The sequence below is a fragment of the Vanellus vanellus genome (genome assembly GCF_965231255.1).
Source record: "Vanellus vanellus genome assembly, chromosome: 1".
NCBI lineage: Eukaryota > Metazoa > Chordata > Aves > Charadriiformes > Charadriidae > Vanellus > Vanellus vanellus.
The window spans coordinates 222122731-222147140 of record NC_138905.1 but is presented as its reverse complement, the minus strand read 5'-3'; the positions used below and the strand labels follow the sequence as shown (position 1 = coordinate 222147140).

The 24410-nt window shown below is 63.4% G+C and overlaps 1 protein-coding gene across 2 annotated transcripts; it reads right to left on the bottom strand.

Moving 5' to 3' along the window:
• Positions 1 to 3: 3 nt before the first annotated feature.
• On the bottom strand, positions 4 to 23011 carry NUMA1 (nuclear mitotic apparatus protein 1). 2 transcript variants are annotated; one of them, XM_082488343.1, is made up of 26 exons: positions 22880 to 23011; positions 19765 to 19837; positions 19070 to 19158; positions 17040 to 17119; positions 16239 to 16321; positions 16078 to 16158; positions 15671 to 15755; positions 14770 to 14899; positions 14015 to 14172; positions 13208 to 13325; positions 11563 to 11680; positions 11067 to 11207; positions 10831 to 10953; positions 7219 to 10368; positions 6545 to 6586; positions 5088 to 5156; positions 4832 to 4942; positions 4529 to 4747; positions 4264 to 4421; positions 3886 to 4129; positions 2348 to 2627; positions 2096 to 2232; positions 1737 to 1940; positions 1286 to 1396; positions 1013 to 1180; positions 4 to 706 (listed from the first exon to the last, which is right to left on the bottom strand). In XM_082488343.1, exons 2-26 carry the CDS (start codon positions 19804 to 19806, stop codon positions 671 to 673), a joined length of 6177 nt encoding a protein of 2058 aa, XP_082344469.1. In that variant the 5' UTR covers positions 19807 to 19837; positions 22880 to 23011; the 3' UTR covers positions 4 to 670. The 2 variants fall into 2 exon arrangements, with proteins under 2 accessions (XP_082344469.1, XP_082344468.1); XM_082488342.1 differs by lacking the exons at positions 15671 to 15755; positions 16078 to 16158; positions 16239 to 16321; ... (2 more) ...; positions 19765 to 19837; positions 22880 to 23011 and having other exon boundaries at positions 14015 to 14187; positions 14770 to 15036.
• Between the last annotated feature and the right edge of the window lie 1399 nt (positions 23012 to 24410).

Here is a 24410-nt window from a genome sequence, read left to right as displayed (position 1 = left end):
ACAGCAGGAAAAAAATACAGTTTATTTACAAGTAGAAACACTTTAAAAATGCCACCTCGTGTGTGTCCCCCTCCCCACCCCCAGCAGCGGCAGGCAGGGGGAGCTGGGGTCCTGCCTGCTGCTGCCACTGCCAGCAAGGGGCGAGTGTCGATGCCCGGCCTGGCTGTCCCTGTCCCCAGGGGCTCCCACGCGCAGGGAGGAGGCTGGTGGCCCTGGGGACACTCCAGCCCCTCCTCTGTCCGGGTCCCTGTGGCTGCAGGAGCCCCCCACCGGGGAGGGCTCAGCCGCTGGCCCCAGCCTGGCATAACGGCGCAGCGAGGGCTGGTGCTGCGCACAAACACCGCGGTCACCCCCTGTGCCCCCCGCACTGTCTGCACCTACGGGTGTTTCCAGCCCTGGGGGGGGAACACAACCCTTTTCTGCACGTACATCTCCCCCACCCTGGGCTGGGCGCAGGAGAGGGGCGATGGTGGGTGCAGGAGGAAGGGTGCCATGCTCAGGGGTGACAGGGGGAGGTGCAGGGCAGTGTCACATGAGGAAGGTGACCCCATCTATCCCCCCCTTGGTGCTGTGGGCTCTGGGGACATGCCTACAGCGCCGGAGGGGGGGACAGGGAGAGGCGAGGGGGCACAGGCTGGGGGCTGGGCAGAGCCGACAGCATGGGGGACCCTCAGAATTTCGCATCCTTGAGCGATCGGCGACCGGGCTGGAAGGGAGAGAGCAGAGGAGACGTCAGTGAGGGTGAGCAGCCCCCGACCACCGCCCCGAAGGTGGCTCTGCCCCCACTGGGACCCGCTGCCTCCATGGCACTGCAGGGACAGGGCCACACCACCCTGTGACAGCAGCAACCAGTCCCCCCCATTGCTCCTGTGAGCCCAGAGCAGGGGTTTGGGGCGCTGGGGTGAGCGTGTGCTTCCCGTCATGTCCCCCCGACACCGCAGGGGGCTCAGGAACCGGCCACGGGGTGCTCAGCTGCCTGCCGCGGGTGCCATGGGGCACTGGTGGTGCCTACCTTGCCCTTGGGGGACTTGGCGGTGGCGATGCGGGGCGAGCGGCGGGCACTGCCATGGGGGGAATTCTTGGGGGTGTTTTTCCGGCCGGTAGCCCGGCGCAGCAGGCTGTTCCCCAGCTTCTTTGGGGTGTTGAGGATGCTGAACGCCATCGACTGGCGCCTCTCGGCCTGCGGAGGGAGGACATGGAACCGTGAGATCGGGGCAGGGCAGGGCAGGGCAGGGCAGGGGGATGTCCCAACCCCTCTTTTTCCTCTCCGCAGCTCACCACTCACCTGCTTGCTGGGGAGCTGCTGCTCGCTCCGCCGGCTGAGCTGGGAGCTGCGCCGCTCGCTGCGGTCCCGGGGGGTCTGGGGCCGTGGGAAGCAGCTGGTCGGCTTCTTGGACTGGAAAAGAGGGGACAAGCCGGGACTGTCATCTGGAGAACAGGAGGCCTGGGGCCACCCTCCCAGGGAGCTGGGGAAGGAGGGAAATGGGGAGGCTGTGGAGAGGGGAAGAGGGCAGCGGGGCCTGGGCAGTTGTGGGGGGGAAGGCAGAAGGTTCAGCCCTTTGCCCCTTGAACCAACCCTGAGGATCCCACTGCTGGTGCGGCCCTGGGAGGAGCCATTCCCAGGGGCCCCAGCAGCCCCCTCAACATCTGGAGAACATCTGCAGCCCTCATGTCCCCAGCCTGGTGCCAGGGGAAGCCAGGGACCAGCCACAGCGCTTGGGGCAGACTCAGCTCACCTCGGGGGTGTCGGGGCCCTGGTGGGACTCATCCGAGCGGCGCTTCCGTAGCTGCCGGGTGGTGATGCCGCCGGCCAGGGTGCTGCGGCGGGTGGTCACGCCAGCGGTGATCTGCGAGGGCTGCATGCTGGCACGCCGCAGTGTCTCCTTTGGGTCACCTGTCTTCATCTCCTCATCCGTGATGGTCCCCAGGGAGTTGGAGGGCTGGGGAGGCAGTGCGGAGATGTTGCCAAGGGGCGGCCATCAATGCTGTCCCCAGCTCTGTGTGTCCCCAGGGCTGCCCGCCAGGCGCCCTCTGTCCCCTGCGCCCCCTCCCCAGTGCTGAGAAGGAGCAGACCCTTCGTGTGCCCTCCCCTTACCCTGCTCTCCAGGGGGTAGCAGGTCTTCAGGTGGGGCGGGCAGGCTCGGTTACGCTGCTGCAGCTCCGCGATGCGATTCCAGTCATCCAACTGCTCCGGCTCATCCTGGCACGTACCCAGGTAGACGCTGCTCCGGCCTAAACCCAAAACAGGGAGGACTGAGGAAGAGGAGGGGGGAATCCCACGGGAGGAGCTGCCCCCCACCCAAGCCCCCCAGCCACCAGCCCAGCCGCCCGCCCTGCCCACACGCACCCAGGCTGGAGCTGCTGCCACCCTGCACGCGCCGCAGGGAGCTGCGAGTGACCGGCCGGTAGCCGGGGAGGCCCAGCAGCGCCGAATTGCCGGGGGTCTCCTGCGGGGAGGAGGTTTCCAGCTTGACGAGGGACTCCTGGGAGGAGAAGCTGGCGAGGGAGCGGGCAGAGGCGGCTGAGCGCAACCGGGTCTTGCCGGGGGCGGCGTTCGGGGGCTGAGCCGCCGGGATGCTGTAGAAGGAGACATCGGCGCTGTCTGGTTCCTCAGTCTTGGCTTGTTTCTGGGAGGGGAAATATAGAGATCATGGAATCATGGTATGGTTTGTGTTGGAAGGGAACTTAAACCAGTGCCACCCCCTGCCCTGGGCATGGACACCTCCCCCCAGCCCAGGTCGCTCCCAGCCCCGTCCAACCCGGCCTTGAACACCTCCGGGGATGGGGCAGCCACAGCTTCTCGGGGCACCCTGCGCCAGGGGCTCACCGCCCCCACAGCCAACAATTTCTTCCTCTGATCTCATCTCAGTCTCCCCTCTGTCAGTGTGAAACCGTTCCCCCTCGTCCCACGGCTCCCCTCCCTGACCCAGAGTCCCTCCCCAGCTCTCCTGGAGCCCCTTTAGGCACTGGAAGGGGCTCGGAGGTCTCCCCGGAGCCTTCTCTTCTCCAGGCTGACCCCCCCACCTCTCCCAGCCTGTCCTCCCAGCAGAGGGGCTCCAGCCCTCCCAGCAGCTCCGGGGCCCCCTCTGGCCCCGCTCCACCAGCTCCATGTCTCTCCTGTGCTGAGGCCCCCGAGCTGGAGGCAGCGCTGCGGGGGGGTCTCCCCAGAGCAGAGCAGAGCAGAGCGCAGCAGAGGGGCACAGTCCCCCCCTCGCCCTGCTGGCCACGCTGCGGGGGATGCAGCCCGGGGTGCCGGGGGCTCGCTGGGCTGCCAGCGCACATTGCCGGCTCCTGGGGGGCTTCTCACCCACCAACACCCCCACGTCCTTCTCCCCAGTGCTGCTCTCCATCCCTCCTTCCCCAGCCCATGCTGGTACCAGGGGTCGCCCACACCCAGGTATCAAACCGCCCAGCCCGTCCCATGTCTCTCAGCAGGGGCTGGAGTGGCCGGTGGGGTGCTGTGCCCCCGTGGCTGCTGTCCCACAAGATGAAGAGGAGGGGAGGATGCAGATAAAAGGCTGCACCTCCCAGTTACCTCACTTCCACCCCCATCCTGCCCCGCTGCCTGCTCAGCCCTTGTGCCGTGACCTCTGAAGGGCAGAGGGTCCTCGGGACGAGGCATCCTGGGGGAGCTCAGTGCAGAGTTTGGGAGCACAAACAGCCACGCGGCAGCTGCAGCTTCCCCGGGACGGCCGGGTGACGGCGGCAGCCCCAGCCACCCATGGGAGGCAAGGGAAGCGAGCTCCCCCAACCCATCCCCGTCTTTGCCTCCTGTCTCCTGAGAGCCGCCGGGCCGTGGGGCACAGCAAACCACACACCCCCATCCTCAGCACAGAGATCCTGCCCCACGGATCCCTCCCTGCCCCACACCCGGAGGAGACTCACTTTCGTCATGGTGATGTTGATGGTGGTGCGGCGCCGGGCCGAGCGGGTCTTGCAGCCGGAATCGAGCGAGAGGTCGCCCAGGGAGCCGGCGCTGCTCTGCAGCTGGGACCGCGTGCGGCTGGGGATGGGGGTGAAGTAGAGGCTCTCCAGGGATTCCACCTTGCGGGGCAGCCGCTGCGACGCTAATGACTCTTCACTGCCTGGTGGCACCGCCGAGGCCTCCGACTGCGAGCGGCCAGCCTTCCTGCAGAGACAGGGCACGAGGGCAGCGCTGAGGGGCTTACTGTGCCATCAGGGAACGGCGAGGACTGGGGACACCGGGTTTTTGCAACACTGGCAGCAGGACGGGCTTTGCTGAGCTGTGTGCCGTGCCGGTACCTGGTGGAGTTGAGTGGCTGTGCTTCGTCAAGGCTGAGGTCGAGGCTGTCCGCACTGAGATCAGCGGGGTTCTGGCGGAAAGTCTCCCGGGTCTTCAGCGTGTCTGTTGCCACTTGGAACTTGCCGAGATCCCGGAGCTGCTGATTGGCAAACTCCACCTGGATGGGATGCAGGGAGGGATGGATCCTCCGAGCAAGCCGGCAACAGAGAGGAGGAGGAGGAGGAGGAGGAGGAGGAGGACAAAGCCCTGCCATGCGGTGCCCACCTGAGCCTCCAGGCTGCGGACCTGGCTGGTGAGGTTCCTGCAGCTCAGCTCCGACTCCTTGGCCTGCAGGACGCTCTGCTGCAGCTCCTTGGCCAACCTCTCCGACTCGGTCCGGAGCTCCGCGTTCTCCTTCTGCAGCTGCTCCATGGCCTTCAGCTTCTCTGCCAGGTCCTGGTTCTGCTGCTTCTTTGCATCGTAATGAGTTTTTGCCTTCTCCATCTAGGATGTCAAGGAGAGAAAACCCATCAAGCTTCCCCGTGGGGCGGGACAGGGACGACACAGCCGTGCCAGCCCCCCGCATACCTGGCCTTTGTAGTGCTCGGCCGCCTGCTCCTTCTGGGCGAGCTGCGCCTGCAGCTCTGCCACCTTCTCCTGCTGGCGGGTGGCCTCTGCCTGCAGCTCCCCTTCCAGCACCTGCGGGGAGGGATGAGACGGGGTCAGAGGCACCCTGCACCCCTGGCCCTGCCTAGCCAAGTCCCCCGTGTCCCTCAGGCGGCAGCCACCGACAGCTTCGGGGCTGGGCCCAGCTCAGGTCCCAGGTTTTTGGTCCCCTGCTTACCTTAACCCTCTGCTGCTGGGTTCGCGTGGCCTTCTCATGCTGGGTCAGCTTTTTATTCAGTTCCTCCACCTGCAAGAGCACGGCTCGGTTAGCCCAGCTCCGGGCACAAGACTCCTGTCAACAACCCTCCCATGGGGGAGCACATCCCTCCCCTCCAGCCACCTCCAGGGGCAGGGGCAGGACCAGGAGGAGGTTTCCTGCCCCGGGGGGCTGCTCAGCACTGCCCACCACCAAGGAAGCTCCCGGCACAGCCGTCACTTTGGTTCGCAGGCTCGCGGCAGGCAGCCACAGCACCCCCACGTCAGTCTTTGCAGGAACAGGGTTTGTTCTACCCCAGTGTAAGGCGCAGCCATGCACTGGAAGCAAAGCCGAGACCCCTTTAGGCGGGAGGACGAGGGAAGCCAGTGCGGTTACACAGCGCACCATCACCAGAGCAGGCGTCTCCACTGCCAGCTGTTTGCTGTCGGGGTAAGAGCAGGAGGCCCAGCCCGCCACGGGAGTCCTCCGTGACAAATCTCAAACCACGCAGTTCGAGGGGGGCCCATGCCGGCTCAGGGAGGGAGGCATCGCACCTCAAAGGGGTGCTCCTGCAGTTTGGGAGTGGGATGTGACACCACGGAAGGGGTAGAGGGCCAAGGAACCCCATGATGCCCCCGGCGCAGTGTAAATCCTTCGGCAGAGGGCACACTCACAGCCCCAGCGCCCACGAGCTGTGGTCCCATGGGTCGGCCATCACTCTTGGCAAGGAGAGAGGGCCACCAGACTGCGGCTGCTGTGAGCTCCTGCTCAGCCCGGGTGGGCTCTCCCTGCTCCAGGGGGTGCTCGGGGAGCTCCTAAATCCCCCGGTCACAGCCATGAGGCTGCTGCGGGGTCCCTGGCCAGCTCAGGCTGGGACTGTGGGGGCAAATTAAGCTGGGCAGGGAAATGTGGCTTCTCCGGGGTCATTTCCCAAGTGCTAAGCCGTGCTATGTCTGAGGTTGATGCTGCTGTAAGGCATCCTGCCTCTGGTCACATCTGGACTGCGCTTTGTGGAAGCACAGCCCCCTCCCCGCAGCACCAGCCGTTCCTGCCGGCCAGGTGAGGAGCTGAACCTCAGTTAAAGAAGGTGAGGAAAAGGGAAGGACAGAAGGAATGGGGTATCCCAGCTCCCCCCAGATCCCCTCTCTCTGAGGACAAGGTATCACAGGAGCAACGGTCCCGTGTCGAGGAGCCCTGGATGCTCTTGGCAGCTGGTCACTGCCACTGTGCCACGTGTGGCATGCCCCACGCATGGACTGGGACAGTTCCTACTCCCCGGGGATGAAGGCACGAGCCCAGAGACCTGGAGCCAAGCGCCCCACGGCTGGGTCCCCACCGCAAACAGTTCACGAGAGGAGAGGGTGGCTCCGGTGGGAAGCGGCAGCAGCTAGAGCCGTGCACCATCACCGTTTAAGCAGCCGACACTTCGCATGCGTTACCTGCTTAGCCTGTTCTTTCCGAAATACCTCTAGCTGCTCCACCTGCAGGCACAAAAAGCAGAGGTGAATATGCGGCCGGCACAGACCGGGCTGCCATTCCTGGGAGCACCCGTCCCCTTCACACCTGAGTGTCGCTCAGGGAGCATGTCCCAGAGCCCCAGCTCCTGGGCTGAACAGGAGGACGAGGATTCTGAGAGTTGGGGATGTTCAGCCTGGAGAAGAGAAGGCTCCAGGGAGACCTCCGAGCCCCTTCCAGTGCCTAAAGGGGCTCCAGGAGAGCTGGGGAGGGACTCTGGATCAGGGAGGGGAGCCATGGGACGAGGGGGAATGGTTTGACACTGACAGAGGGGACATCTAGATGAGATATGAGGAAGAAGTTCTTGACTGTATGGGTGGTGAGCCCCTGGCGCAGGGTGCCCCGAGAAGCTGTGGCTGCCCCATCCCTGGAGGGGTTCAAGGCCGGGTTGGATGGGGCTTGGAGCAACCTGGGCTGGGGGGAGGTGGCCCTGCCCAGGGCAGGGGGTGGCACTGGGGGGGCTTTAAGTTCCCTTCCAACCCAAACCATTCTGTGATTTTATGATTCAGGGGTGCACAGGAGTCCAAACACGCCCCTTTTCCCAGGGACCTCCCTGCACCCACAGCCCACCCAGTGGGGAGGTGGCAGGAGCTCCTACCTGAGCCGTCAGCCTCTGCCTCTCCTCCAGCAGCTTCCTCCTCTCCTCCCGTGCCGCCGCTTTGCTGCTCTCGTACTCATTGCTCATCACCTCCAGCTTGCGCGCCGCCTCCTCGGCCTCCTTCCGGCTCCCGGCCACCAGCTCCTCCGACGCCAACCGCAGCCGCTCCAGCTCCCGTGCGTGCCGCTCCCTGGCCTGGCAAAGCTCTGCCTCCAGCCGCTGCTGCCCACGGCTCCGGCTCTCGCCAAGCCCCCGATTCTCCTCGACCAGCCGAGCGTTGGCCTGCTGCAGCCCCGCCAACCGCGCCGCCTGCTCCGCTGCCTCCACCTGCAGCCGCTGGACAGCCCGGTCCTGCTCCACCGACCGCTCCCGTAGGGAGGGCACCTCGGCCGCCTCCAGCTTGGCCCGTGCCAGCTCTGTTTGCAGCGTGGCCAAGGCTTTTGCCCTCTGCTCCAGGTCCTGGCGGTGCTGGCTCTCCAGGGAGGCGCGCTCAGCCTGCAGCTGCTGGCAAAGGTGCTTCAGCGCCGGCAGCTCCCCAGCGAGCGCCTGGGCGCTGCTGAGCTCCTGCTGCAGGGCAGCAAGGAGCTGCTCCTTCTGGAGGCACTTGTCCTGGCAGACCTTCACCTCCTGACGCAGCTCATCCTCCCGCTCGTTCTGGCAGTGACGGTCCCTCTTCAGGGCCTCGATGGCCAAGCGCTGCTTCTCCATCTCCTCCTGGCACCGCTGCACCTCCACCTTCATAAGTGAGCACCTCTCAGCCGCCCGGGAGGCAGCAGTGGCCATCTCTGTCTGCAGCATCCGCAGCCTCTCCTCCAGCTTCTTGCTCTTCTCCGACTCGGCGACGATCAGGCGCTTCAGCTCCTTGCTCTCCCCCTCCTTCTCCGTCACCTGCCGATGGAGGATGGAGACCTCGTGCTCCAGGCTGCCGATCAGGCTGTTCTTCCTCTCCATCTCCTGGATGCACTGGGACACTTGCTCCTTCCAGCTCTCCTCTGACCGGCCCTTCTCCTGCACTACGGAGCGGAGGGATGCCAGGTCCTTCTCGGCGGCAGCCATGGCAGTTTTGCTTTGAGTCAGCTCCCTGCCCTTCTCCTGCAGCTCCTTCCGCAGGGCCTCCACGGTGCCGTCATGCAGAGCCTGCACCGACCTCGAGGCCTCCAGCAGCTTCTGCAGCTCCAACATCTTCTCCTTCTGCTGGGCCACTTCCCTCCTCGAGGACTCCAGCTCCGCTTGCCCTGCTATTGCCCCCTCCGCCGCCGCTCGCTCGAGGGTGGCCATAGCCTCTTGCTGCTCCCTGCACTTCTGCTCCAGCTCCTCCACTTGCAAACGAAGTGCCTGGGTCTCCTTCAGCTTCTCCTGGTAAAGGCCTTGGCTTGAGCCAGATTCCTGCTCCCTGTGATGGGTCTTCTCCTCCAAGCTTTTGAGGGACGTCTCCTTTGAGCAGGTAGCCTTGACGCTGTGCCCCTCCGTGTCTCTGCTCCGGGTGACCTCCGAGAAGCCCTGCAGCTCGTTGTCCACCTTGGGCATCCGTTCCTTGGCTGCCTCTGCTGAGGCGAGCTCTCCTTTCAGCTTGCTGACCGTCTTCTGCAGGTCCCTCAGCTCTTCACCCTGCGAGATGTTCTTCTGGCGGAGCTCCTCCAGCTTCCCCTCCTTCTCCTCCATCATCTCCCGGGACCGGGCCAGCTCCTCCCGGTGCACCGACCGCTCCACCCTCTGCTCATTGAGGGAGTTTTGCAGCTGCGCCTCCAGCTCTGCTTTGCGGGCTCGCTCGGCGGCGCAGTCCGCTTTGGCCCGTTCCACCTCCTGTCGCAAGTGTTTGGCTTCCTCCTCCTGGCACGCCAGGTCCCGCCGGTGCTCGCGCAGCGTCTCCTCCAGCCTGCTGCCCAGCAGGGTCACCTCCCCAGACAGCTTCTTCACCTCCACCTCCACCTCCATCTCCCGCTGCCTGCTGGTGGCGGCCGCCCGGGACAGCTCGGCCTCTGCACCCCGTAGCCGCTCCACGGCAGCTTCCAGCTCCTTGGATTTGGTCTTCTCCTGGGAGAGCTGCTGGGAGACCACCTCCAGCGCCTCAGCAGCTCTCTGGGCATCTGCCTCCAGTCCGGCCATGCGTTGGGCTGCGGTTTGCTCCGTGACGGCCATCTTCTCCCACAGGGAGGAGACCTCGGCCCTCAGCTTCTGCTCCTCACCCTCCTTCTCCTTCACCTGCGCCCGGGCGCTGGACAGGTCAGCCTGGAGGGCAGCCAGCCTCTCCTGGTGCTCGGTGGCCAAGCGTTCCGCCCTGGCCTCCAACGCAGCCGCCTTCTCCTGCTCGACCTGCAGCCGCTGGCAGACCCGGCCGTGCTCCCGGCTCAGCGCCTGCATCTCCTCCTCCAGCCGCCCGCGCTCTCCATCCTGCGGAGCCGGCTCCCGGCCCTGCGCCAGCTGCTGCCTCTCCGCCTCCAGCTCGGCGATCCTGGCCAGGCTGCCCTCCAGGCTCTCGGCCGCCCGCCTCTTCTCGTCCTCCAGGATGCCCTCGGTGTTCCGCAGGGATTCCTCCAGAAAGAGCAGCCGCTCCTGCAGGCGGGTGTTCTCCCGGGCCAGCCTCTCCCTCTCGGCCAGCTTCTGCTGGCTCTCCTTCAGCCTGCCCTCCAGCTCCCGCAGCTGGGCTTTCAGCCCCTCCGCCGCTCCCTGCTGCCGCTGGGTGCCGAGCTCGAGGATCCTGGCTTCCAGCTCACTGACCTTGCGGCTCAACTCAGCCTTCTCCTCAGCCGAGGCAGCCTGGCTGGCATCCCGTGCCTGCGCCATGGCCTGCAGCTGGCTGCTGAGGGACGCGTTGGCCTCCCGCAGGTGCTGGAGCTGCTGCAGGGCAGAGTCTCTCTCCCGCAGGGTGTTCTCGTGCTGGGCATCGAGGGCAGCCAGCCGCCCGGCCTCGGCCTCCCGGCCCTGCAGGTCCTGCTCCAGCCTCTCCCTGGCCCGGTGGCTCTCAGCGAGGGAGCTCTGGAGGTTGGCGACGAGGCCGTCCAGCTGCTGCTTCTCCTCCTCAAAGCGGCCACGTTCAGACTGGAGGGCTGCCTCCCGCTGCTGCTTCTCCTCCTCCAGCCGCAGGACGGTGGCCTGGAGCTCGGCCCCTTGAGCAGCAAGGCTGGATACCTCCTGCTTCAGCTCTTCCAGCTGGCAGAGGGAAGAGGAGGGGAGGGAAAGAAAACACACATACCCACAGCCATTACTCGAGCTGCATCCAGCGCTCTCACCAGAGACCCACGTGCTGCGACCCGGCACTTCCCTTCCCTCCCGGCAACCCCAGCGCACCCTGCTTTCCCCTCATGCCGCTCTGTGCTCTCGGACCAAACGCCTTGTCTCACCCTGCAGGAGCTGCTCCCTCTACAACCAACCCGTGTGAGGGGAGGCTGGGGAGCCAGCAGCTACCCGGGAGTGGCATTCCCAAACTGGGCACAAAAGGGTGCTCAGCCCCGTAACTCCCATCCAACAGCAGAGTGCAGCCGGCTCTGCCCCACATGGCTTTGCCACGCACTCCCCAGCACCCACCGTTCTCCCTAGCTAGAGAAGTTTTCCACCCAAGCACTGCCTGCCCTCACTGCGAGAGCCAGAGAGTCTCTCGAGACCCAGCCATACCTTCAGGACATCCCCCATGACCTCTCCCTTCTCCTGGGCGCTGCAGTCCCCCAGCTTGGCCAGCTGATCCTCCAGCAGAGAAATCTTCCCCTGGAGAATCTCAATCTTCTCTTCTGAGCATTTCTGGGGACAGAGAGGTGGGACTGAGCACAGTGCGAGGGAACTAAGCGAGGGGAGGTGCAACTTTATTCAACACCGGCACCTACTGCCCCAGCAGGACCCCAGGGCCCCCTCACCTTCTCCTGCAGGGCAGCACGCAGGTCACTCTCCAGCTGCCCCTGCTTTTCCTGCGACTGCATCATGGCCGCGTTGTGCTCCTCTGAGAGCTCATTCAGGGCTTCCTGCAGCTGGACCAAGTGGCTGCCGATCTCCCGCAGCTGCGAAGGGGAAAATCCCCAGTCCCAGAGAAAGGTCAGAGCGTGCCCACGCTGCCCAGGGCTCTGCTCAGCTCCCTGCTCCCGAGCACTGAGCACTGCAGCATCCATGGACATCCCAGGTCCCGGGTGCTCTCGTCCTGCACCTGCAGCACTTCATGCAGGCAACTCCACCCAGCCCCTATTTCCCCCACCACTGTTCCCCTTCGGATCAGCATCTGGAGGCCAAAGCAGGCACGGTCACTGAGTCAAGGTCACATGAGATGTAAGCATCCAGCACTGCCACCAAATCCTTCCCCTGGCTCCCACCACAAGCAACTGGGCTGTGGGGACACAGAGAAGACACAGAAACCTGTACCTTGAAGGAAAGATCCCCATTCTCCTCGGACAGCTGGTTGATTTTTCGGTCCATCTGGCCTTTTTCAGTCTTCAGGTCCTGGCACTGCTTGAGGGCCTCGTGCAAACGCACCATCAGGCTGCGGGAGAGGAGGACATTAAAGCAGGGGGTGCAAGCCCAAGGCAGGCGAGGACATCGTTGGGGACCGATGCTGCTGGATATTGCTGAGGAAACTAAGGTACCGAGATATCTCTGTGCTGTGGTGAGAAACTACCATAAATTCACCTCTAAACTGGGTCCAATATGTCACAAAGCAGAGCAGAGATAAGTGGTGTTTGAGCTTTGCAGGAGCCCGACCGCTCCGAACTGAGGGCAGAGGCAGCTGCAGGGCTCCGGCCACCCCTCTGCAAAGTGAAATAAGTAAGGAAGGCCACACAGGCTATTCCAGAGGTGGGCGAGACCCATGCAGGCAGCACACCCTTTTCCTGTAACAGGGACGGCTGTTCCTGTGCCGGGTTTAGGGTAAGGAGTGGGCTGTCAGAACACGCTGCGTGGTTTGGGACTGGCTCCCTGCCCGTTGTGATCAAAAAAGGCTACGGGCCATAATCGCCCCAACCGTGAGGAGCAGCGTGCTGGCTGGCACAGCCGCACCCCGGGCTGCATCCCCCGCAGCGTGGCCAGCGGGGCGAGGGGGGGACTGTGCCCCTCTGCTGCGCTCTGCTCTGGGGAGACCCCCCCCAGTGCTGCCTCCAGCTCGGGGGCCTCAGCACAGGAGAGACATGGAGCTGGTGGAGCGGGGCCAGAGGGGGCCCCGGAGATGCTGGGAGGGCTGGAGCCCCTCTGCTGGGAGGACAGGCTGGGAGAGGTGGGGGGGTTCAGTCTGGAGAAGAGAAGGCTCCGGGGAGACCTCCGAGCCCCTTCCAGTGCCTAAAGGGGCTCCAGGAGAGCTGGGGAGGGACTCTGGGTCAGGGAGGGGAGCTGTGGGATGAGGGGGAACGGTTTGACACTGGAATACAGGAGACTGAGATGAGATCTGAGGAAGAAATTCTTGACTGTGAAGGCAGTGAGCCCCTGGCACAGGGTGCTCTGAGAAGCTGTGGCTGCCCCATCCCTGGAGGTGTTCAAGGCCAGGTTGGACGGGGCTGGGAGCAACCTGGGCTGGTGGGAGGTGTCCCTGCCCAGGGCAGGGGGTGGCACTGGGTGGTCTTTAAGGTCCCTTCCAACCCAAACCATTTTGTGATACTAGATCAAGACACCACCAACCAGAATTAAGTGATTGGACTTGGGGATCAGGACACCTGGGATGGGTTTGGGGAGGACCTGGCTCAGCATCGAGGGGATCCTCTTTAATTTCAAAATCTCTGTCCAGTGCAGAGCTGTTGGCTGGAGGGCGATGTGTGGGGGCCCTTTTCCTCCCTCTCCTCCTAGGTTGGACTAGATGGTCTTTAAGGTCCCTCCCAACCCAAACTGTTCTATGATTCTATGAGTGCCAAAGCCATCTCCTCCCTGAGGTGCAGCTGCAGAGGAGGCGGTAGAGAACAGGAAGGCGTTCCCTCACCCCTGTTTTGTGCATTGCTGGGTAAGAGACAGACAACACGGAGCCTGGGGATGTGGGAGTGACAAGGACCAGCCTAGCAGGAGGGAGCGGATGTCCCCGGAGGATTACCTCTCGTTCTTCTCCCTCAGCTCCTCCACTTCCCTGGGCTCCCGCTGGTCTGCAGCTTGCTTCTCGTTGAGCAGAGCCAAGCGGTCAATCCGCTGCTGCATCATGGTGATCTGAGCATCTGGGGAGGGCAGAGAGAAAGGGCCTGTTACCATCTTTTTATATCACCTGAACCCCCCCCCCCAACACAGCACGGTGGAGGATGTCTGTCCTTCTCCCAAGCTGCTGGGAAGCTGCACAGACACCATCTGAAGCAGGACATGGAAGAGCCAGGCTGCTCAGCGTGGCTGTTGCTTCAGTCGTGGCTTTAGCTGCCTGTGACATATAGGGGAATACGAGAGGGAAGAAGAAACCTGCAGCCTCCGCATGCGCCTGGGGAAATCCCCAGTGAGGAGAGTGTTTTAGATGTGGATGGCGAGACTCCTACGCCTGCCAGCCTGCTCAAATCCTTTGGCAGAGGGACCAACAGCCATCTCTGAAAAATGTTCAGAGCTGTTACACCAGCATTGGAGCTGTCTTGGCTCCCATTAGCAAAGCTTTTTGCTTCATGCTTTGGTCCAGATTAACAGGCAAGTGTCCCCTTGGCCCACCACAGAGCAAGGCACAGCAAACCCCGAGCTGCCCTGTCTGCTCTGGAAAGCCGAAAAGCTCCAAAGCCGTGAGCTGTGCTCACTTGGAGCCCGTCAGGATGGACCGTGCACAAGCACAGTTGTGGTGGGGTCAACACCATAACAAAATCACACGAACCAGACAAGTTCGCAGCCCCAGAGAGCCCTCCCAACACCCCAGGATGTCCCGCTACAAACTGACCCTTCTCCGTGATGAGCTTGCGATTCTCTGCCAGCTCCACCTCCAGCTCATCCCGGTTCTCTCTCTCAACAGCCAGCTGCTTCTTCAGCCGGCGCAGCTGGAACTGAGGGGTCTGCATGACATCCCCCATGGGCGAGGACGGAGGGCCGGAGAGCATACTGCGGAAAGGCGCGCTGCATAATTCGGTTATTCGGAGTCAGCGGCAGGGCACAGTCCCTCCCCGCACAGCCAGAGCCACTCTGGTTCCCCCATCTCAGAGGCAGGTTCAGAGCAATAACTCCAACGCCTCGTCACCCCAGCAGAAAGGTTGCTCTCCTCATCTTGAGGAGCTTCTAAGTGTCTGGCCTGCACCCACAAAACCAGTCCCAGGGCAAAGCATCCATCTCCCTTCAAACCACAGCCAGAGTCCCACCACCGAGCTCTCTGGAGAGAAACTCCTTTAGCACATCCAGCAGCAACACAAGCCTGGTCCTCCCAAACCAACACAGGGGAGGACCACAAGCTGCTCTGGTGTCCGTGCTTGTTAGGTTGAAATGAGCTGGGCTAAAAGGAGCTAATTACAGCCCGAGCTTACCCCACCACCACACATCTCTGCATTAAGCCTGAGGAGTTTGCAACAGGACAGCACCACGGCAGAAAGGGGGTCTCTGTCGAGTCAGCGTGCACCCTGGTGACACCTCCAGGTCCCAAAGCTGCCCTGTCCATTCCCCCCCTCCCCTCGCTCCCCCCCGGCAGCCAAGAGGCTGGGGACGTACTTGTTGGCACCAGAGGAGGAGGCAATCTTCTGCAGCTCCAGGAAACGCACCTCTCGCTTGTGAGGGAGGGAGAGCAGCGGGGAGTGCTCCTCGGAGCTGCTGCTGGATGCACTGGACGAGGACAGCGGCGCTGGAAATCAAAAGCAAGCAGCAGGCTGTGATCTTCACGTTAATCCCAGAAGGGAGGGTTTCACAGCTGAAATCCCTGATGCACAGGGACCGCAAATTCCAGTGGGGATGGATCAGCCCAGCCGAGAAAGCCATAAACCTTCCTTACATCCCTGTCCCGCCAGCTCCGCAGACATGCCCCGGCACTCCGCTCCTACCATGAAGCTGTGGGCGTCCCACCCGCCTCGCTCCTCCGGGGAAAGCACATTTCAGGGGCACGCGCCGCAAAGGCCGGGACACTGCCGAGTGGGGAGAGCCCGGCAGGTAGAAGGCAACTCTACTCTTAAAGAAGAGCATTTCGTAGTGCTCAGTCCTGGGGTGAGGGGATCTGGATGGTGTTGCTGCTTTTATGGCTTGGCAGCTATAGCAGCACAAACAGGGGGAAAAAAAAAAACCCAAACACAAAAACAATGGTTTTATGCTCTAGAAAAGGGTGATCCATGCCAGTTAGGTGCTGCCAGCATAGGAACCATACAGGAAGATGCCAGCAGTGCTCAGTGCTTGCAACACCCCACGCTGCTGCTCTCTGCGAGGTTATGGTCTGTTTCTGTCCCACTCCCAGCAGGCACTTGGACATCACTACAGCAAACATGTTAACCCGTCACTCTAACCGGGGTGCTGCACTGGTGCCAGCGAGGAGGAAAACGTGCCCAGTGCTGCTCTGCCCACACAAGGCTTGGCCCGTTACTTCGGGCTGGTGCCACAGCATGGGCAGCCCGGGTCCAGCGCTCACCTTTCCTCTGCAGAAACATCTCCAGATTCTCATTCAGGCTCTCCTCGTTGTCTAGCACAAATTTGAGGATCGATGCCAGCTCAACCTGTGTCAGAGGAGCCGTGGGGTCAGTAGCTCTGCTGCAGCAGCTGCAGTTCGCAGACAGAGCAGCGTCGGCCGGTCAGCAACCGCATCGGGCTCGGGGCAGCAGGCAGCTCCCCACCTGCCCACGCCTGCACTGGCAAGCACCCACACTCGCAGCCACGAGCCTTTCATTGCCCAGATGCACCGGCGAGGACTGCACCACCCACCCCGCACCATCTTTCAAGGGGACCCAAACACAAGGGCAGGTTTCAGAGCACCCCCGAAAAGGCACCTCTGCTTCCCCCCACACCCCTGGTCCGGAGGGGGAACTGAGAGGGCATTACCTGGGTCTTGTAGTCAAACTCATTCCAGTCCCCGGCACTCTTGCAGCTCATGGAGGTGTGATACAGGAGCAGCACGGCCACCTGAAACGAGGCAGGTAAGCATCACTGACCCCATGTCGGTCATCGGTGCCGGCTAGGAATAGAGCGTGCCCCGTGCTTACCTTGGCCAACGCCAGCTCCTCTCCCTCCAGGAGCTCCTGTGCCGAGACCAGGTTCTCTGCGGCTGATTTGTGCTTGCAGTGCTCTGCAAGGTGAAGCAGGATTGCCAGTCGCGCAGGAGCCCCCGCCTCTGGGCACACTGCCTGCCAGCCCATGGCACACGTCCACCCCCCGAGGTGATGGGCTGGGGGGCACCGTGATGCATCCCCAAGACGAAGGGGCACAGGCAGGGAGGCACAGGACGGGCTGGGCTCTGGAGCTGAGCTCCCCTAGTGCTCCATTAACTCTGATGGGCTTTTTTTTTCTCCTCCCTGGCAACTTCCCCCTCGGTCCCAGCCTCCCCACCTCACCCTCGGCATCTCTCTGCACCTTTTGCTCTTCCACCACCAGCACAAACTGAGCCCCATCTACGCAGGGTGGGACACAAGGCCCTTCCAGGAGAGGCCGAGCAAAAGTGCAAGGGATTTCCCATTTCTCCTCCTAGGATTCTTGCTTGGGTACAGGTATTCCAGCAGGATTTGAGCAGCATGAGGCCAGGCACCGGGTGAGGAATGCCCCAAAGCAGCACCACTGGAGCAGCCACCAGCACAGCGCCAAGCCTGGGCTCTGGCAAGGATTTCCATCGGGAAGCTTTCCTTCCCGCACGCTGCTGCGGGGTCAGGGCAGCCCTGCCTGCACCTCGTGAAGCTGCTGATGCAGCTGGGGGGTCACTTAGGGCAGGGGGCAGCCTGCAGACACAAAACCAGACCCCCCAAAGGGGTGGCAGGCACGGAGCAGCCAATTCCCCCGGCGCAGGCTCTTACTCTGCAGGAAGCCACGGATGAAGGAGATCCTCTCCGGCAGCGGCTGCTCCAGCACAGACTCCCCCTCCTCGCTCCTGTGGCTAGAAGAGTACACGGGTTGCGTTAACGCTTTGCCGAGGGATTAAACAAATGGTGCTTTTTATTTATTTATTTATTTAGCAACAGAGCTTGCTGAGCGAGGGGCCGGCTCTTGAGCAATACAGTGCCCGTCTGCCATATGGCCCCGTGCCAGGGCGGGTGGCGAAGCAAAAGCCAACCCCGCCGCACCAGGGAGCAGGCGCAGACGCTCCCCGCAGCTCCGACAAACATGGCTGCGTTTGGTGAGCTGCCAGAACCAGGCAGCTGGGCCCCCCCGCCCCAGCATGTGTGCCGGAGCACTGCCGCTTCCTCCTCTGCCTGCCAGCTCCGGCATCCGCCGCGGCAGAGGGAGCTGGAGGTTTTCTTGCTATTGCAAAGCGTCACCGTTTGTGGGAAACAGCATTTCTGAGACGTGCAAACCCCGCTCCCCTCCAAGGCAGTGACCTGGACCCCACGCTGGATTTAGGGCGGTGCTGAAGCTGCCTCTTGCCGCTCTTGTTTGAGACTGCGCTCTTCCTCAACAGCTGCCAGCTCAAACTGAGACCGTGTGTCTCAAACTCATGACAGCCGTGCTTGACCAGCGCTGCTTTGGTACCTTTGGTTACTCCCAAGGCACCGAAAGCAGGGACTTTGCCCGGGGAAGGGGACGGCATGAGGATTTTCTCATCCTCACAGGTTTCCCAGCCCGTCCCCCGTGCTGCGAGGAGCTCCCCAGCTCAGCCGGCTGCCACAGTGTCCGCCCCCCTTATCAAGCTACAGTCAGGCCTGTTCAGCGAGCACACGCCGCCGGTGATCCCGGCTAATCTGAGCTGGAGCACAGACCCAGGAGATTAACCAGGTCTGACTAAATATATCCCCAGTGCAGGCGGCTCTTTCCTCTCCACCCACCACAGGCAGATCCCTGCTCCGAGCGGGCTCTCGTTACAGTGCACGGGAGGTAATTATAGCAGACAGGCTCCCACAGAGCCTCCCGCCGGAAGGGTTTGAAAGCAATGCCGCGCTCAGTGCTGAGTGGCAGCCTCAAACCCTCCCAATTTGCCTCGCCAGCTCATTAATGACATGCAGCCAGAGCAGAGCATGCTCAGTCCTAGCTCCAATGCCCATTACGGCTTGCAGGTTTTAATTACTCTTGCTCACAAGCAACAAACGCAGCTCCTGACAGAGGCATTCCTCCCAGCCCAGTCCGGCCACCTCAGGTCCTGGGACAGAGCAAACAGGCTCCATCCTGCCCATGTTGTACTCAGAAGCAGCCTGATGTCCCCAGAGAACAGGAGCGCTTCGTGGGGCAGGAGCTGTCATTCTTTAAGCTGCTTTACAGACCCAAGGCTTCCTCAGGATCCCAAGGCTCAGGAAAACTCGCTGGGGCTGTTTCTTCACCTGAGCAGCATTGATGGAAATAAAGCATCTCCCACACAGCTCCGGGAGCCCCTGCGCTGCTGGCATCAGCACTCAGCTCTTTGCTTCACTGCCAGGAGTGATGCCAGATGTCAGCACCAGATGCAACAGCGAGCCTCCAACGACAGAAACTCTGGCCAAAATCCCACCTGGGCAGCTCTGTCGGGCCTGACAGCTCTGCCCGGGGCTCCGCAGGCAGACCCCGGCCGCGCAGGGCCGTGGGGCAGGCAGGGGAGCAGGCCCTCTCCCAGCTACCTCCAGCAGGTTTGTCTCAAGGCCGAGCCACCAGCAGAGCCCCAGGACATCATCTACACATGGGGGCTTCCAAGCAGGGCAGCCCAAAAGGCTCATCGTCCTGTGCACGGTGGGTTTACGTGCTAAGGAGCCACAGTGTGAGGGCACGAGCCTCCTGTGGTGTTGCCACAGGCCTCAGAGCGCGCCTGGCAGCAAGTGCTGCTTATGCAGGACTGTGCTTCGCCAGAGCCTCGCACAGAGAAGCCGGAGACCCAGCACCAGGTCTGGCAGAGGAGGCAGCACCCCTGGCACACTGTACTCACATTTTGTTGACGATTCTGATGAAGACGCTGCAGTCCTGGAGCTGTGACAGATCATTGAGGGGATCGGCACAAACTTCTGTGCTGTTCACCTAGAAATGGGGTGAGACAGTCAGAAGGCAGAAGCCAAAGCCACGACATGCCACCTCCCACCTCCCAGTCCTTGTAGGGGACAGTGAGAACGGTCTGGGTGTGAGAGCAAAGCCAGCTCTTCTGACCACCCCTGCCCTGCCCAGGCAAAGGCTGAACACAATTCCCACAGCTCCACAGCCAGATAGGCCGGCACAGGTCTCGTTTAACATCCTGTGATGCTTTGCTCGGACGGGGCACTGCTTTGCAAGGCAGATCCAACAGACCCTTTATGGTCCAGCTGCTGGTCACTTCCCAAGCCTGCTGCCTGCTCCTGCCGCCTGCTCTAGGCTCGGCTCCGTCTCCCGGGCAGTTTCCGCCACCAGACCAAGCTGTTCCAGCATTTCTGGTTAATCAACAGGAACGGTGAGCAAGGCTTCTCCTGCAAACACCCACTTGCCCAGGAACAGCAGGGACTCAGCTGCCCCAGGACCTGCCCCAGCCACAATCCCCCACTTGACCGGCCCTGGCGTTGTGCCCCCGAGAAGCCACTGGTGCCAACTAGGACCCACGCGGGCAGCACGTCCCACCTACGGAGCGAGCTACGGCAGAGGAGAGAGAGGCTTTACCCAAGCAAGGAGAGCCGCAGCTCTCGCGCTGTGAAGAGGCATCTTGGCGAGGCTGCCAGGTCACTGCCCGGACCTAGGAACAACAACAAAGGGGGGGGGGGGGGGGAGGGAAGAAGTAATTAAGGCCAAACATAGTAATTGCATTAATATACAGCTTGCACGCAGCACCAGGCATTCGTATCCATCAAGGGAGGATCTACCCTCTGCGCCTGGCCGGCTGTAGGTTGTACGGAGGTGAGCAGCTGGCATCCTCCTGCTTTACAGCAGGCACCAAGTGGGGAGCGACACTGCCGAGCAGCAGCCAGGTCCTCTCCCACAGCCCCCTGGGATTTACCCCCGGAGGTCGGGATCCCGACGAGCAAGGCTCAAGGGAAAACCACTGCTCGGGCTCCTCATCTCCAACACCTCCTGCCGTGCCTCCTTCCCTCTCGCTCACCCCCAAATTTCTGTTAAATTTCTTTTAAGAGAAATTTAAAGGCCTGGCACTCCAGAACCCCGCTCAGACCCCGTGCCCAGGCAGGCCCCCCTCACCACTGGTTTCAGCCCCAGCCCTCCGGGGCGGAGGGCAGCATCCCGTTGGGCCCGTCTTTCAGGTCAAACCACGGCAGCACAAAACAACCAGTCGTGGCTCTGGCCAGCTGGCACCGGCAGCTGCCGTCACCCCGAGGAATCCTGCCCGCCTGCCTCGCCGTGGGGCACTGCAGGTGGCCAAGGGCTTCTCCCTCACTGCACTGCACCATGGGGCTCCGCTGCCTGCGGCAGGCTGGAGGCAAGGAGCCTGACATGGGCACCCTGCGGGCTCCTGGCACAGGGGCTGGCAGCTCATCAGCACTTGCTGCCCACCCAGGGCTGGCACTGCCCCCACCACCAGTCACAGCTGTGCACCAACATCGCTGCCAGGACTGCCAACATCCCAGGAAAATTTGCCTCCCTCTAGAAAACATGAGTAGCAACTCTAGAGAGAGACAGTGTGGTTCAAATAACAAAAATTTGGCATGTGTATGGATGCCATGCCAAGAGCCACAGTGGACCTGCGGGACACGCGAAAGCAGGAAGAAATCCCCCAGCACTGTGCCAAGAGGCAGCCGACGGCAGTGGGATGAAGCGGCCACAGATCATGGCATGGCCCCTGAGGAGCAGAGGGGCACTGGGGACCAGTGGCAAACAAGCACCCAAACTGGGCAGGACAACTGGCTTCAGCCAGGAGCGTGGTGGGAGCCATGGAGAGCGTGGGCTGCCAGGCCTTGGCGGGGGGGGCATCCACCACGGAGCTCACAGTGGAAAGAAATTTAAAAAAAGAAAGAAAAAGGAGGGAACGCAGGCTGCTGGGGGTCCAGAGCCGGCCGTGCCGGGGAAGGGGCTGAGCTCCCACTGTGGTACTGCCTGCAGCAGCCCTGGCTTCCTCCCATCTGTGCGGCCACCGAAACGCTGGCAGGGCAGGAACTGGGGATCCCTTGTTCCCCACTGCCCCAGCTGCCACCACCCCCAGCTGCTGGGACCCTCAGGGGGTGGGCAGGCTGCCTGCTCTGCCCCTGGCCAGGACACCGCCGCGGGGGCTGGAAGCAGCCTACAAAGGTCACCCAGTCCCAAACAAGCCCAGCGAGGCGGTGGCCAAGCCGTCAGACTGCTGCCAGCTCCCCTTCCCACTGCCACCGGTGCTAAGGAGAACCACCTTCCGGGGCAGGGGGAGCCCCCCAGCCGTCTCCACGCAGGGTGGGAGCGGGGATGAGCCAACCCACTGCTCCTGGGATGCGGGATCACTGCCAGGTCCCCTCCATGGTGACCTTTGCCTCCGAACTGGCTGTCCCCGGTGCCACCCCAGTAATCCTCCTTGGCAAAGGAGCTGCTGGGAGCAGACCTGAGCAGAGGTGGAGGCCGACCGGAGCCCCCCACCAAAAGTCACCCAGATGAGGAGGGTGCTCCTCAGCTCCACATCACACCGTGACACCACCACCACCACCACCCCCCCCCGACGCGCCAGGATCCACAGCCATTCCCAGGAATGCCTGACACACCGCGGCCACCTGGGTCTTGGGGTACATGGAGCACCCACCACCTCCATAAGCTCAGCTGGGAAGTGCAGGATCCTTGGCGGGATGGGTCCTCCCTCCAATTTGGCTAAAAACCAGCTCCTCTGCCCCGTGCCTGCGGCACACAGCCTCGCAGCACCCACCGCCCCTCCAGCCCCATGGGGTGCACTAGTACCAGCACTTCTCCCCAAAAATCCACCTGAAGCCTCTGGGGAAAACACGCGCACCAGTGCTGAACACAGACTCCTGCCGAGCGCGCCCTGCCAGGGCTGGGTTTTACCGGAGCCAGTGTGCAGAAGTGCCGGTGCAGAGTGAGAGGCTGGGACGGGCAGGGCTGCCCATGCCCATGCCCTGACTCGTCAACAGTGACATCGGCTTCCCCGAGCCATGCTCGCCGAGCGCGGGAGAAAACAACATGACCCTCCACAGGGAGATGCCGCTTGCATTACGCTTGGATCCATGCGAGGGCATACAGGAAGCCGTTGGGGAGCCCGGTGCATCGGCACAAAGCACGGCAGCAACCACTTTCCAGCCGCGTCCCTGGCAGGGAAGGGTCTGGCAAGAGGGGGAAGACGAGCAGCGGCGGCATTGTCCTTTGCCGCTTTCCCCGAGCGCCCGCTCCGGTCAAAACACAGCGTTACGCAAGCCCGCACCTCCGGAGCTCCCGACGTGCCAACCTGCCAGAGGGACATGCACGCAGCCCCCCAGCTGTCCCAGGGCAGGGGGTCCCACTGCAGGAGGCACCCAGCAGCTCACCCAGGCAGGGTGGGCGACCCACGGCAGGCCCCCCCAGGGACGGGCCCATGGTCGGCGTGGGGAGGAGGCGGCGGGGGGGCCCAAGCTCCCGGATGTTGGCGAAGCCAACTCAGCCGTCCGCGTCCCGTCGCCAGTTGGGGATTCGCACCTTGGGGGCTCACGGGGCACTGGGACAGGAGCCACACACCGCAGTGAGGCACCAGGGCTGGGAGACAGCAGGCTTCGTCTCCCCCGCCTCCCTCCTCCTCCTCCTCCTCCTCCTCCTCCTCCTCCCCAGCCCTGTTGAAAACAAACACGGAAGAGGGATAAAGTCTTTGTTGGGGCCTTACCGGGGGCGTGGGGGGTTTAATCCGCCATGAGCGCCAGCAGCCGGGGAGGGCTGGGGGAGCCAGCGGCCACGCACAAAAGAAAAGTTGTTGGGCTTCTCTTCGGCGGGGCTGGCAGGCGACGGTTCCCCTTCCTGGCCCTGGGCCACCCCACGTCACTGCGCCGAGGCCGCGCTCATTAAAGGCACACGGCACAGAAAGACGCCGCTGCCGGAGCAGCCACAGGGAAGGGGCAACGTCCCACCCCGACCATGGATCCACTCGCTGCCATCACCCTGCCAGGGCCCCAGGTGACGGAGGGATGGCGGGGGCGGCACAGACCCATTCCCAGCCCCACCACAGTTGCTTGCAGGGAGCGGGGGCTTGGTGGGGAAGGGTGCTGGGCCCCCCACTGCCAGCCCCCATCATCCACTGGACCCATGTCCCAGCTGGTTCCTGAAAAATTTCCCCCCTAACATGACCCCCCGCAACAGCCACAGATTCAGCGGGGACCAGACCAGTGCCGCAACCTGCCACCAGCAGAGAAGGCACAGAAGGCAGCTGGCTGAGGGGCTGCGGGACCCCTGCCTCCTGCCAGAGCCATGCCTGCACCCGGGGCCCCTGGCTGCCTCCCAGGGCTGGCAGGGAGCATGCAAGGAAGGGAGGCTCATCCCTCAGTGCTGATCTGGAGACCCTCAGTTTCCACCCCCGGGCATTTGGGCTGTCGAGGAGAGACACGGGGCTGCCCCGAGCGCGGCACTCACCACACCAGGCAGAAAGTGGCCGAGGAACGCAGACCGACCGAAGCTGGCCGAATGAGCTTCTTCTACTGGATCAGGATGCAAGGATCAGCTCGGCCCAGGGTGTCGCGTGGACGAGGCACAGCCGGCTTGGCACGTGGTGGCAGGGCAGGCCTTTCTCTGGCAGCACACCGATCCGGCTCCCGGCGGAGCCCAGTGCTGGGCCCGGGGAGGCCGGTGAGCACCCGGCACAGGGCCGTCAAATGGCGGCGGCTCCTCCGTCGAGCCCCACGGCTGGTGGGGGTACCGGAGGGGCTCAGCCCCACCGACTCACACAGCCAAGCCCCAGCGAGCACCGGCCCCGGTTACCCCGGGACAGCGACACCGGGGGCGGGCGCGGGCGCGGGCCCAGACCCAGACCCAGACCCAGACCCAGACCCAGACCCAGACCGAGACTCAGGCCCCCTCTGAGGCCTCGGCCTGGCCGCGGGAACCACCGGGCCCGCTGGGGACGGACCCCCTGTCGCCGGTGACCTCAGCCCCGCCCCCTCCCGGTTGTCCCCACCCCCTCCCGATGTCTCCACCCCCTCGCGGTGCCCTCCGCCCCACCCGTAGCACCGTACCGGGGCCGCCGCCGCCCCGATTCAAACGGCAGCACCCGCCCCCGCAGGCTCCCCATTGGCCGCCGCCGGGGCGTGGCGGGATGGACTACCAATCCCGGCAGCCCCTGGGGCGGCTGAGCTCTCGCGAGAGCCGCGGGGAACGCCGGGAGCGGGTTGCCGTGGCGACGGCGGCGTGTGGAGAAGCGGGGGGCC